A 17905-nucleotide genomic window follows, 5' to 3' on the forward strand; every position below is an offset into this window, starting at 1 on the left:
CTCTTTGGGACGTGTTGTTTTTGTACCAAGTGACTAATGCCTTATTTCAAGCTGTGAGTGGATTTTTATCTGTAAGCCAGTTACTATCGTCTACGGTAATGAATTAGGAAGTTGTGTGATTGTGGAGAGCCATGGGAGATTACTCACAACATCATGACTGTTGACTATTTTAAATTCTGCTGCTCTCATGACTGTATTTTTCTGTGTCCTCTATGGTGTAGTGTCAGCTAGGCTTCTCTAAGCCCCTGTCCTTTGTGCCTTCCTGTGTGTTGCAGCAGCTGTTCAGGGATTTTGTCTTCTCGGAGCACTTCATGAAGATTTTAGTGGAGTGCCTCAACTAGAAATGCTTTCATGACACAATGTTACAGATTTAGCTCTAACTAGAATCTGTGTCAGTGCATTTTGACCTATGGTTTGTTAGAATGATGAGCTCTGACTACTCAAGTATACAATTTGTTAAAAACAAAAAACTGTATTTCTTTCCACCAAAACAAGTTGCTGTGATGTCTAACCTAATCCTGCCTTCAGTCATTTCCATGACCATAACCACAACAACAGATCTTAACGGGCAATGCTTCAGTCATTTCCATGACCATAACCACAACAACAGATCTTAACGGGCAATGCTTCAGTCATTTCCATGACCATAACCAGATCAACAATGCTTCAGTCATCTGACCATAACCACAACAACAGATCTTAACAGGCAATGCTTCAGTCATTTCCATGACCATAACCACAACAACAGGGCAATGCTTCAGTCATTTCCATGACCATAACCACAACAACAGATCTTAACGGGCAATGCTTCAGTCATTTCCATGACCATAACCACAACAACAGATCTTAACGGGCAATGCTTCAGTCATTTCCATGACCATAACCACAACAACAGATCTTAACGGGCAATGCTTCAGTCGTGTGGTTTTCTGGTTTCCCTTTTGTAAAGTTTGTATTTCCTAATTATATTGTGTCCAGTCCTTTTGAAGCTAAGCAGTAGTTTGAGGCTGCCGGATCATAGGCTTGGGCAGGGCTCTACGCTGGCCTTTAAAAAAAACATTTTTACAAGGAGCACGTGTGCGCCTAAGTTCAAATGTAGGCACGCACACAAAGAAATTTAGGAGCACAATGAAAAATATTGTGTAATAAAGCTAGAATTGTACATTTTTCTAGGCTCACTGGTGCGATTAAATAAATAAAAAATCCACATCCCACAGAAAAATATTTAGCCGCATATGCCAGTAAAATTGTCACACTGTAGATAGAGCCCTGGACTTGGGCGGTACACAGGGGTATGATTTTCAATACGGTAGAAACCATTTCTATCTTATTCTTTCTTTTTAACTAAATACCTGCAGTCGACTAGTGCGCAAGGTTAATAGATAAAGCAGATCGCGTTCTTCAGTTCACCTGTTGCATTATTGTTTCATTATGAAGCTGTTCCCCAAAGCAGCTGATTAAGCCAGCCACATGGTAGGTTTGTTATCAAAGAGCAAACAGAATCTTTTGGGACATGACGATCCACTGTTGTGCAAGAGAGGTGATCAAGTTACAATTGAAATTCACTACAACTGTTTGCCAGCTAAATATCTTATAACTATAGGTTTAACCATCTAAGATTCTCTACAGCTCAGGGCTCCAGCATTTGGTTAGCTAACTTGCTAGCTAAGTAGCTAACTTGCTCAAGATCAAGCATTTTGGTTACAGCAGAGACAGTCAATCTCCTGCATCAAGATCCCTGCTGTCTAATTATTATTATTTTATATATTTAAACTTTATTTATAGATTTTCAGATATAACAAAAACAGTACAACACCAACCCCTCATTCTCCCACCCCTCCCTCCTTAATTATTTGTTTTGTGCATGTAGCAAACTTTCAGTAGCCTATTGAGATAGTTGTATAATAAGCTGGGTTGTCTGTCCTTGCAATTAGTTTGTTTGCTTGCGCTTGTTAGCATTTAGCTACTGTTCGCTATGGGACGTTTGGAAAGACTTGCACTGCCGGTAATACCGTATACCCCGGTATAGTATAGAAACAGCATGAAGCTAGGGAAATCTGGACACCACTGAAGCCTACTGGACCAGCATGTCCCTCTGTTGTCATGCAGCTTGCTACCTCCTAATGAGCATCAAGGAATAGTTGCTAGGCAGTGGCAGTCTTTGGCCAGAGAGCGTGCCACTGGTGCAGTGGAGCGAGAGTAGACTACAAGCTGATGGGGGGAGGGGTTGATGGCTTAATCAAACGCATAGATTGGCAGTTATTATTGACATAATGGGTTTGTCATCATTCCTCCCCTCCCAACCAACAGTAGCTTCAGCTCTCTAGCATCACTATTTTGAGTGCTGTTGTAATGAATAAACCATACAGCAGCTTGACTGGGTTTTAGTGAGTGTATTGTGGGAGTTGAGGTGTTTTATTTCTCTTTCATTCTGTGCTAAGCAAAGTGTCTTTTCAATTTAAGTAGGATCACTATAATGTACATTTCATGTCCAGATGGAGATAGTAACAATGCACCAAAAAGGCAGGAACATTTCAGTGCATCACTTGGCAAGGTGATAGTCCTAATGCCACAATTGTTGGCCAGCAAATACTAGACTGCTGCAAACCTTCTTTTGAGGTGGACAGTTGACTCTTCTAGGCAACTCTTAATAGCAAGCTCATGGGAATGTGTGCTGTTGGCAAGGTTGGTTTCCCCCATTTTCGCTTTCACCAGCTTCCATCTGTTGCATCGATGTACCCCAATTGGCAAATCTACATCTGTATGCGGCGCTACACTGCTGCCCACATATGAACTTGAGTACCTAAATCCTATTCAACCCTGAACACTGGGGTGAATCTGTATTTTCTAAAGCCGACTCTTACTTCTGTCCTCAACCACATACGGTGTGACGATTGGTTTTGTCAAAGGTCTTTTTTTGTACTGCCCTGAATTGATCCCTGTGACCTAGCCTAACTCTGTCTGTATTAGAGGTCGACCCATTATGATTTTTCATCACCGATACCGATTGTTGGAGGACCAAAAAAAAGCCGATACCGATAAATCGGTCAATTTTAATTTTGTATTATTATTATTTTTTAAATATATTTGTAATAATGACAATTACAACAAAATAAAAGTGTATACTCAGTATTAACTTAATATAATACATCAATAAAATCCATTTAGTCTCAAATATACACCGCTCAAAAAAATAAAGGGATCCGCCAACTCCTGGACAGTCTGTGGTGCAACGTGGCGTTGGTGGATGGAGCGAGACATGATGTCCCAGATGTGCTCAATTGGATTCAGGTCTGGGGAACGGGCGGGCCAGTCCATAGCATCAATGCCTTCCTCTTGCAGGAACTGCTGACACACTCCAGTCACATGAGGTCTAGCATTGTCTTGCATTAGGAGGAACCCAGGGCCAACCGCACCAGCATATGGTCTCACAAGGGGTCTGAGGATCTCATCTCAGTACCTAATGACAGTCAGGCTACCTCTGGCGAGCACATGGAGGGCTGTGCGGCCCCCCAAAGAAATGCCACCTCGCACCATGACTGACCCACCGCCAAACCAGTCATGCTGGAGGATGTTGCAGGCAGCAGAACGTTCTCCACGGCGTCTCCAGACTCTGTCACGTTTGTCACATGTGCTCAGTGTGAACCTGCTTTCATCTGTGAAGAGCACAGGGCGCCAGTGGTGAATTTGCCAATCTTGGTGTTCTCTGGCAAATGCCAAACGTCCTGCACGGTGTTGGGCTGTAAGCACAACCCCCACCTGTGGATGTCGGGCCCTCATACAACCTCACTTGTGTGGGTTGTAGACTCCATCTCATGCCACCACTAGAGTGAAAGCACCGCCAGCATTCAAAAGTGACCAAAACACCAGCCAGGAAGCATAGGAACTGAGAAGTGGTCTGTGGTCACCACCTGCAGAACCACTCCTTTATTGGGGGTGTCTTGCTAATTGCCTAAATTTCCACCTGTTGTCTATACCATTTGCACAACAGCATGTGAAATTTATTGTCAATCAGTGTTGCTTCCTAAGTGGACAGTTTGATTTCACTGAAGTGTGATTGACTTGGAGTTACATTGTGTTTAAGTGTTCCCTTTATTTTTTTGAGCAGTGTATAATGAAACATGTTCAATTTGGTTTAAATAATCAAAAATAAAGTAAAAGAAGAAAGTAAAAGTGCAATATGTGCCTTGTAAAAAAGCTAAAGTTTAAGTTCCTTGCTCAGAACGTGAGAACATATGAAAGCTGGTGGCTCCTTTTAACATGAGTCTTCAATATTCCAAGGTAAGAAGTTTTAGGTTGTCGTTAATATAGAACTATTTCTCGCTATACCATTTGTATTTCATATACCTTTGACTATTGGATGTTCTAATAGGTACTTTAGTATTACCAGCCTAATCTCTGGAGTTGATAGGCTTGAAGTCATAAACGGCTCAATGCTTCAAGCATTGCGAAGAGCTGCTGGCAAACCCAGTAAAGTGCTGTTTGAATGAATGCTTACGAGCCTGCTGCTGCCTACCACCGCTCAGACTGGTCTATCAAATCATAGTCTTAATTATAATATAATAACACACAGAAATACGAGCCTTAGGTCATTAATATGTTCAAATCCGGAAACTATCCTTTTGAAAACAAAACATTTATTTTTTCAGTGAAATACGGAACTGTTACGTATTTTATCTACTGGGTGGCATCCATAAGTCTAAATATTCCTGTTACATTGCACAACCTTCAATGTTATGTCATAATTACATAAAATTCAGGCAAATTAGTAAGCAACAAGCCAGGCGGCCCAAACTGTTGCATATACCCTGACTCTGCGTGCAATGAACGCAAGAGAAGTGACACAATTGCCTGCTAACACAAATGTATTTTAATTAAACATGCAGGTTTAAAAATATACTTCTGTGTATTGATTTTAAGAAAGGCATTGATGTTTATGGTTCGGTACATTCGTGCAACGATTGTGCTTTTTTTCGCAAATGCGCTTTTGTCAAATCATCCCCTTTTGGCCAAGTTGGCTGTCTTTGTTAGGAAGAAATGGTCTTCACACAGTTCGCAACGAGCCAGGCGGGCCAAACTGCTGCATATACCCTGACTCTGTTGTACAGAATGCAAGAGAAGTGACACAATTTCCCTAGTTAAAATAAATTCATGTTAGCAGGCAATATTAACTAAATATGCATGTTTAAAATATATACTTGTGTATTGATTTTAAGAAAGGCGTTGATGTTTATGGTTCGGTACACATTGGTGCAACGACTATGCTTTTTTCGCGAAAGCTCTTGTTAAATCACCCGTTCGGCGAAGTAGGCTGTGATTCAATGATAAATTAACAGGCACCGCATCGATTATATGCAACACAGGACAAGCTAGATAAACTAGTAATATCATCAACCATGTGTAGTTAACTAGTGATTATGTTAAGATTGATTGTTTTTTATAAGATACGTTTAATGCTAGCTAGCACCTTACTATGGCTCCTCGTGGAGTGCTACGCAGTCTCCGCGTGGAGTGCAATGTAATCAGTCATAATCGGTGTCCAAAAATGCCGATTACCGATTGTTATGAAAACTTGAAATCGACCTTAATTAATCTGCCATTCCGATTTATCACTCGACCTCTAGTCTGTGTGCCGTATTCTCTGACTTGCTGTCTGTGATTATGCAGATGGGGCTAATCTCATCCCATTTAAGATGTTTAAGAAAGATGCATTTTATTGACCGTTAATGTGAAAAGTTAAACATGAATCAGTAACCCATTACCCAGCTAAGCCCAATTCTAGTAGCAGTTCTATTGTACTACACCCTGGCTTGTTTTATTTAGGACTACACAGAGTTTGTATTGTCTGGCTGATAGTGGATCATGACAAAAGGCACACGTAGAGAGTGTTCTTATGGTAGAGGTTTGTATTGTAGGGCTTTGAGCACGGTTCTATCCATCCTTCTCCAGCCCTGCCTGCCTGCTGCTGTTTCTGCACTCCTCAGTAGAAGTCCTCAGACTTCAGCATCTGCTGGGCCTCTGCTTTCATCACCTCATCCCTCTGAATCCAGGCAAACTTTTGTTGCTCTCTACCTCAGTCTTTGATTTTTCTACACTGGGTGAGTTTCTCTTAACTAGCACTTTCAGCAGAATTATTTCTCACCCCAGAAACACTTTGATAACGACAAATGCATATTCTTTTCTGATAATAGCCGAGCCTTGCGAAATGCATTAAAATGTGAAACAAACCACAGGTGCTGTTTCATAGCTGGAACATGACATTCAGGGCACTTGCTTTTAATTTTTTTTAAATTTTACGTGGTTCTTATTTGGATAGTGCTGAGCCATTAGTACTTTTTAATGTCGGTTCGATTTCAGTTAGATTATATAAAAATGATCACAGTTTTCGGTTCAGATTTTGAAAGTTTTTTTTTACATTAAATGCACTATACATTATGTAACACCGAATAAAACAATTCATAAAAGTCCCATGATGGTAGTGACTGCCCATTACAGCTTATCACTTATTAACTATAAGTCATTCACATTACTTTTTATAAATATTTCAGATGTTTGTGTATATTACATTTGTTTTGTTAAATTACTTTATTTGATTCCAAGTCATCTCATCTCTATAGAGCTGCTGTCTGACAAAACCACTATTTTAGTAGTTCTTCAAAGTAAATAAGGCATACTTTTATGACTGCTGAATACCAACTATCAATCACTTAGATCGTGTATTTTAAGGCTCGTGAAGCAACTTCTTTATATTTCTCTCGATAGTGCGTTCTCTCAGTCTCCGTGTCCGCTGCGCACAAACGGACAAGTTTTTAAGCGTGTGTGCAATGGATTATGGTCATTGTAGTTTAGCACTGAAAACGTGGTAATTAACTATGTAGAATATTGGCTTGTTGGAAACTTCAACTCCCTGCTCCATCGCACAGTTCAGGCTTGATTTATCTCTACAAAAACTGCACATCGATCTCACAGAAAAAAAAAGCACGAAGTGGAATTCAAATTATTGAACTGAACTACAACCGGTCAATTATACTGAACAAAAATATATAAACGCAACATGCAAGAATTTCAAAGATTTTACTGAGTTACAGTTCATATAAGGAAATCAGTCAGTTGAAATAGATGCATTAGGGTCTAGATTTCACATGACTGGGCTGGGTTGCAGCCCACTGGGGAGCCAGGCCCAGCCAATCAGAATGAGTTTTTCCCCACAAAAGGTCTTTATTAAAGAAAGAAATACTCCTCAGCACTGTTTTACCAATCCTGTGACAGCTGGATAGACTGTCAGATGAGATGAAGGTTTTGATAATTCTGATTGGGCCAGAGATAGGATGGATGAGGACCCACACTGTGTGGTGGTGACCGCATGCGCAGTCAGCTGCTTGCTTGAGGGGGTATATGGCGTTTAGACAGTACAGTTCCCTCTGTGTCCACTAGATGGTATACATTTGTCTGTTCTGCAGTCAGTCACGAGGGCTGTCTGTTCCCCTGATGCTCATACAGGCATGAACCCACGCCTAATGGCCAGTACAAATGTCAGGCAAAGGCAAGGTGCAACAAACGCAATGCAAAACAATCTTATGGACAAGAAAATGTGTAGATGGTCGACACTTTAATATGGTGTATGTGTTATTTTAGTCCAGTGTGTTTCTGTTAGAACAGTGATGGGATGTACGTTAAAGTGAGACAGATTTTAGCAGTGTTACAGCACAGTGAGGATGCATTCCTGTCATCCAGGGCTGTTGGGTCAGTGTGCATAGCTCAGGAGTCTGGCTGTTTCTCTCTCCTCTCCCACCCCCTTCCCCCAACGGCCCTAATCGCTTCTGAAAGAGGTCCACAGATTGATGCTCACCAAGGCTCTGATAAAAGCAGCCATTGTCAGGCTTCACTCTAAAAGCTGGAGGAGTTTGGTTATTGAGGACTAGACTATCAGTGCTGCCTCCCCTCTTTGTTCCCAGCCTGTCTTGTTCTTCGTAATACTGCTCAGTTATTGTGACTTGCAGGGCAGAAGTCAAACGACGTAATAATAACGCAGTTTCTTCAATAGATATTCAGATGACATTCTGTTTTTGAAAAAGGGAAGTGTTTCATGATGAAGCTTACAATGATTGCGAAATTGCATTGGCCTAACTAGCTTAGTCCTAAATGTAGAGTTGCCCATTTAAAAAGACTATCTGGTTTCATGACAGTACCATGTTTAGATGTTTGCCCTCTCTGTTTTTGATTTAGGATTGTATCTAAATTAAGAGGAGCAGCTTTAGTACCCTAGATACAGGCTGTAGTACAGGTCAGTATAACCTGCACACAGAGCTCAGGCTGTAGTACAGGTCAGTATAACCTGCACACAGAGCTCAGGCTGTAGTACAGGTCAGTATAACCTGCACACAGAGCTCAGGCTGTAGTACAGGTCAGTATAACCTGCACACAGAGCTCAGGCTGTAGTACAGGTCAGTATAACCTGCACACAGAGCTCAGGCTGTAGTACAGGTCAGTATAACCTGCACACAGAGCTCAGGCTGTAGTACAGGTCAGTATAACCTGCACACAGAGCTCAGGCTGTAGTACAGGTCAGTATAACCTGCACACGGAGCTCAGGCTGTAGTACAGGTCAGTATAACCTGCACACAGAGCTCAGGCTGTAGTACAGGTCAGTATAACCTGCACACGGAGCTCAGGCTGTTGTACAGGTCAGTATAACCTGCACACGGAGCTCAGGCTGTAGTACAGGTCAGTATAACCTGCACACGGAGCTCAGGCTGTTGTACAGGTCAGTATAACCTGCACACGGAGCTCAGGCTGTTGTACAGGTCAGTATAACCTGCACACGGAGCTCAGGCTGTTGTACAGGTCAGTATAACCTGCACACGGAGCTCAGGCTGTAGTACAGGTCAGTATCACCTGCACACGGAGCTCAGTGTTTTGATCCAGAGACAGGCTTGGTGTGTTTTTTTCACTCTGATATTAATTGTATTTTGTATGGAGGAGCAGCAGGTACAAATGAACATATTCAGCCATGCTTTGTTCACTCAGACGCATATTAATAATTTTTATGTGCTCACATCTGGCTAAGCGCCATCCCCACTCATCTGACAAAGGGTTTTTTAATCCCCTGGTTTCCATTGTCTGTTTCATTCCTACCGCCATCATAGAGTTTAATCTGCACCCATAAAAATATTCTCCCCTTCATCCTCTGTAACCACAGACAAAGACTGAGAACATGACTACCCTGCCTGAGAGAACAGGCTGTGTACTCTGTTGAAAGAGTTTCATAGTGAAGAAGTGGTCCAAGACATCATGGCTCCAAAGAAATGACCTGCAGTGGTTCTATTGGTTGAAATTCTCCCTAGTTAGGGGACGAGATGGTGAGGAGTCAACCTTGAGGGAGGGGTTAAGGGCAGGTTGGAAGACATTACCTTAATTAAGCTCCAGAGTGAGAAAGCAGGAGTGGGGTGACTAGGGGTCCCAGCTTGGCTGAGGCTGGCACTTTTAGAAGTTCCACAATAGGTCATTTTTCATGACGATGGGAGTAGAAGAGATTTGAAACAAAGGGCTAGAGAGAGGGCTTGTCAAAAGGAAGTAGCACACAGGAAATTACTTTGCTTTAGACTTCTTGACAGGGCCTTCAGAGCTCTTTGGACAAGAGGGACTGTAATCGTGGAAATGAGCTGCACGGTGCTCTATTCATGGTTGTATTTTTCTCTTGGTGCTTGGGTGAATGTTGATCTGAGGTTTAAAGGTGTTTTAGTGTTCCATCTTGATCAGCTAGCTGCCTCAGGCAAGGCCATGGCTTACTGCACACTGTGGGAAGATCTCAATTGCATACTCCTCGCATCCTCTCTCCTTGTCCCCTTTTCAAAACGCATTGGATTAGAAAGCCAGAGGTCCCTCCCCTTTTGACTTTCTGATCCAATGGGTTTTGAGAAGGAGAAGAGGAGAGAGGACGCAAGGAGTATGCAATTGAGATGATCTCCGTGTTCCTGCTAGATAAGAGGGCACCGTGGATGACGGCCATGCAGGAGACACTATGAGGGGACAATACAACTGCAAGGGTCCAGCGAATGAGATCTTCATTGTATATCTACTAGTATAGGCTATACAATCTGCCATGCTTGCATATTAGGCTTATATTTTATCTTTGATAAAAGTGGAGAATAAACATTACCTCCGAAGGTGTAGGGGGACAAGTTGTCCATAGAAATATAATTCTATTCCTATGACGTACTCTCTCTCCCACATGGAATTACACCTAGCCTCCTAGCCTATGTGGGTGTATCCGAAGTCGCACTGTAGAGGTTTTATTACTAGTTATAAATGGGAGGATGTAAACTTAATGGACTGGTTAGAAATACCAAACGTTCCTTTTTATTTCCCAGTGTAAACTAGTGATATTTTAGGCACCGCTCTCCTGAGGGTGGGGAGACGCTAGCTACTGTATTTAAGCCTCTGCTCAGTGCTGTGGGGTTTTCTCCTCCCTTTCTCATACTCATCCCTCCTCTCCACCTCTCCCCTCCACCTCCCCCCTCACTATAACAAGCCCAGCACTGCAGTCGCCGCTCCTTTAACAAGGTGGCACTGTTGTTGAGCTGCTGGGCTAGAGACGGCACAGCCTCAAAGGACGGGAGGCTTTTCCCTTCTAACAGAGATGACTGTGAGCTGCCGTTGCCCCTGTAGACACAGGAGATAGGATCCATTGGCTTCTTCTCACTGCTACCACTGCTACCGTTAGTGTCATAAGCCGGTGTAGCCTGCGCTGCTGTTGCTGCCTGTACCACTCCACCGCTGTCGCTGCTGCTCTCCCTGCCTCTGATCCTTGTGGGCAGAGTGGGATGGAAGCCCTCGCTGGAAGCCTGTTCATGGAAATGCTCTTTGCCGTTGTTTGCGCTGTAGCTCCGTGCTGGTGACAACATGCCGTTAAAATGGAAAAGCGGTTCTCCTGTCAGCTGGAAATTCCCAGTGCAAGTTCTTAAGACATCCAGGTCCTCACCGCTCTCTCCTGCCTACATGTGAGTAAGGAACAAATTCCATTCATAGCATGCCGTGGCGGTGTATTTTCAGTTTTAGATTTGGTTCAGTTGTGGTGTATTATTTTGGGGTATGGGGAGTCCCCCTCTCTCATTGCAGCCTAATTGGGCAGAATATGATGGGAGCTTTGTTGTGTGTCGATTTAATACCCTCCTTTGTGCCGCGTGTGATGACTGTTCAGCTACCGGAGCGCTGTCCTCTAGAGCGGTGTGATGACTGGCCAGCTAGTGGAACGCTGTCCTCTAGAGCAGTGTGCTGACTGTCCAGCTAGCGGAGCGCTGTCCTCTAGATCAGTGTGATGACTGGCCAGTTAGCGGAGCGCTGTCCTCTAGATCGGTGTGATGACTGGCCAGTTAGCGGAGCGCTGTCCTCTAGATCAGTGTGATGACTGGCCAGCTAGCGGAGCGCTGTCCTCTAGATCAGTGTGATGACTGGCCAGTTAGCGGAGCGCTGTCCTCTAGATCGGTGTGATGACTGGCCAGTTAGCGGAGCACTGTCCTCTAGAGCGGTGTGATGACTGGCCAGTTAGCGGAGCGCTGTCCTCTAGAGCGGTGTGATGACTGGCCAGCTAGCGGAGCGCTGTCCTCTAGAGCGGTGTGATGACTGGCCAGCTAGCGGAGCGCTGTCCTCCGGAGCAGTGTGATGACTGGCCAGCTAGCAGAGCGCTGTCCTCTAGAGCAGTGTGATGACTGGCCAGTTAGCGGAACGCTGTCCTCTGGAGCAGTATGGCTTATTATCCATGGCCGTGGCCCATTTTCAATTTTTTGGGGCCAGGACCACATCCACTGCCCCTCTCAGCCCTCCCTGGGGCTGTGTTTTTCCGCCTGCAAGGACTGTCGGCCGCCACAGCAAGCTTGGGAAGAGGAGCCTGCCTTCCTTTGTCAGGGCATCAGGCTTGCCCTGGTTTAGGAGCTATTGTCTGTTGCTGTGGAGGGGGGAAGGGCAGAATATGGAGGGTCCCTCCAGGCTCTCCTCCCTCCATTTCCTCCTTTCTGGGGAGAAGCCCCATATCATGTCCTCTGCCAGTCACCCTGCTAGGCTAGCTCTAGGTAAATGGCAGGGATCAGAGTATCTTTCCTAACCAGTGTACAGTAGTAAAACACCTGTTTTAATCTGTTTTGGAAGACAGTGTACAGTAACCAAGCTTAATCTGCCTTGGAGGATAGTGTACAGTAACCAAGTTTAGTTTGGCTTGGAGGATAGTGTACAGTAACCAAGTTTAGTTTGGCTTGGAGGATAGTGTACAGTAACCAAGTTTAGTTTGGCTTGGAGGATAGTGTACAGTAACCAAGTTTAGTTTGGCTTGAAGGATAGTGTACAGTAACCTGGTTTAACCCGGTTTGGAGGACAGTGTACAGTAACCAGGCTTAATCTGCCTTGGAGGATAGTATACCGTAGTAACCTGGCTTGGAGGATAGTATACAGTAGTAACCTGGCTTAATCTGCCTTGAAGGATAGTATACCATAGTAACCTGGCATAATCTGCCTTGGAGGATAGTATACCGTAGTAACCTGGCTTGGAGGATAGTATACAGTAGTAACCTGGTTTAATCTGCTTTGGAGGACAGTATACCATAGTAACCTGGTTTAATCTGCCTTGGAGGATAGTATACCATAGTAACCTGGCTTAATCTGCCTTGGAGGATAGTATACCATAGTAACCTGGTTTAATCTGCCTTGGCGGATAGTATACAGTAGTAACCTGGTTTAATCTGCCTTGGAGGATAGTATACAGTAGTAACCTGGCTTGGAGGATAGTATACAGTAGTAACCTGGCTTGGAGGATAGTATACAGTAGTAACCTGGCTTAATCTGGTTTGGAGGACAGTGTACAGTAACCAGGCTTAATCTGCCTTGGAGGATAGTATACCGTAGTAACCTGGCTTGGAGGATGGTATACAGTAGTAACCTGGTGTAATCTGCCTTGGAGGATAGTATACCGTAGTAACCTGGTTTAATCTGCCTTGGAGGATAGTATACCGTAGTAACCTGGTTTAATCTGCCTTGAAGGATAGTATACCGTAGTAACCTGGTTTGGAGGATAGTATACAGTAGTAACCTTGTGTAATCTGCCTTGAAGGATAGTATACAGTAGTAACCTGGTTTGGAGGATAGTATACAGTAGTAACCTGGCTTAATCTGCCGTGGAGGACAGTGTACCGTAGTAACCAGGCGTAATCTGCCGTGGAGGATAGTATACCGTAGTAACCTGGTTTGGAGGATAGTGTACAGTAGTAATCTGGCTTAATCTGCCGTGGAGGATAGTATACAGTAGTAATTTGTTTTAATCTGGTTTGAAGGATAGTCTACACGAACCTGTCCTAATCTGGTTTGGAGGACAGTGTACAGTAACCTTGCTTAGTCTAGTTTGGAGGATAGTGTACAGCAGTAACCTGTCTTAATCTGGTTTGGAGGACAGTGTACATTAATCTGTCTTGGAGGACTGGCATCCTCAGGAGCAGAGACGGTATCAGTGCTGTCAATCCTGGCAAGTGAAAATGAACGGAGGTACATTGCTTCTTAGTTAAAGCTAGATTGAAAGGCTCATGGTCAGTTGATGAATGTATGTTTGATTTTTGGCTTCATTTTTATCCTGACATTTCTAGTGGAATTTCAGGCTCTGTTTGCTAGTTCTTTATTGCAAGATGAATGAGATGGTCTCGATATATGCTTTACCATACAGTAGATGTGTCATTTACATTAGATATTGCATGCGGTTACATTCGGCTTATTGATATAAAAATGTCTACATTTTACCTTGCTTTTCTATAACCTTTCTATGCCTCCTGAGTGGATGCAAATACTGTAAGTTTGTTTACATTGCGGTCGTCCATGCCCTATTTAAGTGAACTCCCTAATGCCTTGCAGGCGCATAGAATGTTTGATTTTTCCCAACCACCGAATTATATTTACATGGTATAGCACCAAGAATATGCCTTCAGTGTTCAGGGTTTGAGGTAAATGGAATGGAATGGCAGGTAAATCTCTAAAAGAAGGGGTTGAGTCTTAATGTGCACTAGTTTACATACGGACTCGCATCAAGTCTCTGCCTGTAATGTTTTGGCTGTAATGTTTTTGGCTCATTTCCCAAAACCAGAATGACATCATGGAAAAAATTACTTTACAATCACAGTACATTTCTAAATGTAATTCAAATTGAACATTTGTGCATAATTGTATATCGAAACATTTAATTTATTTGTGTATCCTAAATTGAATTGACATGGACTTGACCCCAGTCCTGGAGCCACCAATTCTCACATGGGAGACTTAGTTTAAAGATGATTCATATGGATTGAGAAACTAACATACAGACTCCAACCACTATACTGGGGCTATAGATCTACATATTTTACCATTGCATATAGCGCGTTGTCTCTAACGTTAGGACAGTCAAATAGCTTTTTCTCTTATAAAAATGGCTAACAAAAAAAGACTAACCTTTAATACTGAGGCATGCCCTCCCTAGCCCGGCCCAGTTGCTATTTTTCCTTCTGATTCTAGGTTTCTCTATACAGCCTGCGGTAAGGATGGGAATAGGCTCTGTGTGCGTAGCTTCTCCCCTTTCACTAGATATGGCCGTTTTCAACATGGAGACTGAGTAGCATATGGGGACGCCTCTTTAACATCTACCACAGGGATAGGGTGGAACTTTAGTTTTAATGTCACGGGCAAAAGTACAGTGGAATAAATACATTTCTAATAAGAGCTAACATCTGCATTGCTTGCTGTTTGGGATTTTAGACTTGGTTTCTGTATAGCACTCTGACATCTGCTGATGTAAAAAGGGCTTTATAATACATTTCATTGATTCATAACCTCAACAATTCAGTAATCAATATTAATGCAGTACTAAAAATAAAGTGAGGTAAAACAAAAACACAGGAGAAATAGAAATGAGAACACGAGGTAAATAAGCTATATACAGGGTCAGTTCCAGGGTCAGTAAGCTATATACAGGGTCAGTTCCAGGGTCAGTAAGCTATATACAGGGTCAGTTCCACGGTCAGTAAGCTATATACAGGGTCAGTTCCACGGTCAGTAAGCTATATACAGGGTCAGTTCCAGGGTCAGTAAGCTATATACAGGGTCAGTTCCAGGGTCAGTAAGCTATATACAGGGTCAGTTCCACGGTCAGTAAGCTATATACAGGGTCAGTTCCAGGGTCAGTAAGCTATATACAGGGTCAGTTCCAGGGTCAGTAAGCTATATACAGGGTCAGTTCCACGGTCAGTAAGCTATATACAGGGTCAGTTCCACGGTCAGTAAGCTATATACAGGGTCAGTTCCAGGGTCAGTAAGCTATATACAGGGTCAGTTCCACGGTCAGTAAGCTATATACAGGGTCAGTTCCACGGTCAGTAAGCTATATACAGGGTCAGTTCCACGGTCAGTAAGCTATATACAGGGTCAGTTCCACGGTCAGTAAGCTATATACAGGGTCAGTTCCACGGTCAGTAAGCTATATACAGGGTCAGTTCCACGGTCAGTAAGCTATATACAGGGTCAGTTCCACGGTCAGTAAGCTATATACAGGGTCAGTTCCAGGGTCAGTAAGCTATATACAGGGTCAGTTCCACGGTCAGTAAGCTATATACAGGGTCAGTTCCACGGTCAGTAAGCTATATACAGGGTCAGTTCCAGGGTCAGTAAGCTATATACAGGGTCAGTTCCACGGTCAGTAAGCTATACCTAGGGCCAGTTCCAGGGTCAGTAGCTATGTACACAGTCAGTAGCTGTATACAGGGTCAGTTCCAATACTATATTTACAATGTGCATGGATACTGGAGTGATGGAGGTAGATAGGTATAGGGGTAAGGTGACTAGACATTAGGATATATGATGAACAGAGTAGCAGCTTCGTAAATTAAGATTATATGTGAGTGTGTGTAGAGTGAGTATAAAATGTGTGTGTGTGTGTTGGAGTGTCAGTGTGCGTGAGTCAAATCAAATTTTATTGGTCACCTACACATGGTTAGAAGATGTTATTGCGAGTGTAGTGAAATGCTTGTGATTCTAGATCTGACAGTGCAGCAGTATCTAATAGGTCATATCTAACAAATTCCACAACAAAACCTAATACACACAGTCTAGTAAAGTAATGGGATGAGAATATATAAGTATAAAATATATAGATGAGCAGTGACAGAGCGGCTAAGATGCAATAGATAGAATAGATAGTGTATTATACAGTATATACATATGAGATAAGTAATGCTAGATATGTAAACATTCTTAAGTGTGTAGAATCCTGTGAGTGCATAGAGGCAGTGCAAAAATAAAACTAGATAGATAGTCCGTATATATCAAGACTCGGTCCGTATAGCCATTTTGTTAGCTATTTAGCATTCTTATGTCTTTGGGATAGAAGCTGTTCAGGATGTCTCGTTTCAGACTTTATGCACTGGTGCCACTTGCTTTGCTGAAGCAGAGAGAACAGTCTATGGCTTGGGTGGTTGGAGTCTTCAACAATTTTCCGGGGCTTCGTTTCACAACACTGATTATAAAGGTCCTGGATGACAGAAAGCTCTGCCACAGTGATCTACTGGGCTGTCCTCACCACCCTCTGTAGTGCCATGCAATCGAGGGCGGTGATGTTGCCGTACCAAGCAGTGATGCAGCAGGTAAAGATAGTGCAGCCAAACATTTTTTCAACCTCCTGAGGGGGAAGAGGTGCTGTTCGCGCTTTTTCCACAACGGTGTGTAGACCATTTTAAGTCCTTAGTGATTTGGACCCCAAGGAACTTGAAGATCTCGGCCCGCTCCACTGCAGCCCAGCTGATGTGGATGGGGGCGTGTTCCTGTAGTCCACAGAAGAAGAGCTGGTGTGTGTGTTAATGTGTGTTAGCTGGAGATTATTATAGAGAGGGGTCTGTGTGTTTGCCTTCAGTGATTCCACTCGTGTCTAAATATAGCCTCTGCCCGTGGTGCAGATTTCACGCTTAGAAGGAATGGCAAAGGTGCACTGCCCAGAAGACCCATGGAAGTTCACTGGGAATTTCAGGTGTTTATCCTTGCCACTATGCACAGTCCTTTACAGTTAATTTCATCCTTGTGTCAAGGACACTGATAAAATCAGAAATTATATTCAACGGTTTGTGCTATTTTAACATTCGTAAACATTTTCCCATCTGTCTTCCTCAACCAATGTCCATAAGATTGTTTGACCTTATGTTAACCAGTGAAAGACCAGGCCATAGGACAAATTAGTTTAGGCTGTACGATCTGATCTTCAAATGACATCATATTAATGAAACATTAGGCCTACGGTGATCAACAAGAAATGAAATGGAAGTGGATTATTTTTCTATGGCGGCGTAAGGAGAACCAACACCCTTATGTCCTGATTTTCCTGGCATCCGAGGGAAAACAATTCACTTAAGTGAAAAAAAAGAAACATGTAATAAACTGTCTGGAAAGCATATTGTGCAGTAAGACTTTGCATTTGGCGGCAGAATCAGCTCAGGCAAACATTGATCTCTACTCCCTGAGGAATGTAGCTGGCTGGCCCTAACCCATCATGGCTGCTCCGTATCTCTATTTTCAGTTCTCTGTCCACTGCTCCCAGTTCCCTTGACACCACTGTTTTACCTTGTTACAATGAGGCTGGACACTACAGTCCAATTTGACACTGCTGTTTTATCTTGTTACAATGAGGCTGGACACTACAGTCCAATTTGACTTGTGTGATAATCATCCTGGCTTGGCAACCAGAAAAGTGGAGTTTCCAACCTAGTGGCCCATACCATAGCAGGGGGGGTTGTAGACTAGATGAACTGTAACTAGTCTAACCACACATTCATTTTAGTCTCATTACTTTCAAGAGAGCGAGCCGGCCAGGAAATCTCTTTTTTGGGGGGATCCTTATGGGTTTTTAACTGTTTTA

At 43.2% G+C, this 17905-nt stretch overlaps 1 protein-coding gene across 6 annotated transcripts in view; it reads left to right on the forward strand.

Annotated features, from left to right (window-relative positions):
* The window catches only part of LOC112231286 (kelch-like protein 13), a 66817-nt gene that overhangs the window by 6147 nt on the left and 42765 nt on the right, over positions 1-17905 (forward strand). Inside the window, exon 1 of one of the 6 annotated variants that reach the window (XM_024397965.2) lies at positions 10553-11000. The exons of the other annotated variants lie outside the window; for them this stretch is intronic. Coding sequence (XP_024253733.1) covers positions 10903-11000 — 98 coding nt within the window. The 5' untranslated portion in view covers positions 10553-10902. Of the gene's footprint in view, positions 1-10552; positions 11001-17905 lie in introns of those variants that run through there. 6 annotated transcript variants of the gene reach the window in all.

Source organism: Oncorhynchus tshawytscha, linkage group LG33 (genome assembly GCF_018296145.1).
Source record: "Oncorhynchus tshawytscha isolate Ot180627B linkage group LG33, Otsh_v2.0, whole genome shotgun sequence".
NCBI lineage: Eukaryota > Metazoa > Chordata > Actinopteri > Salmoniformes > Salmonidae > Oncorhynchus > Oncorhynchus tshawytscha.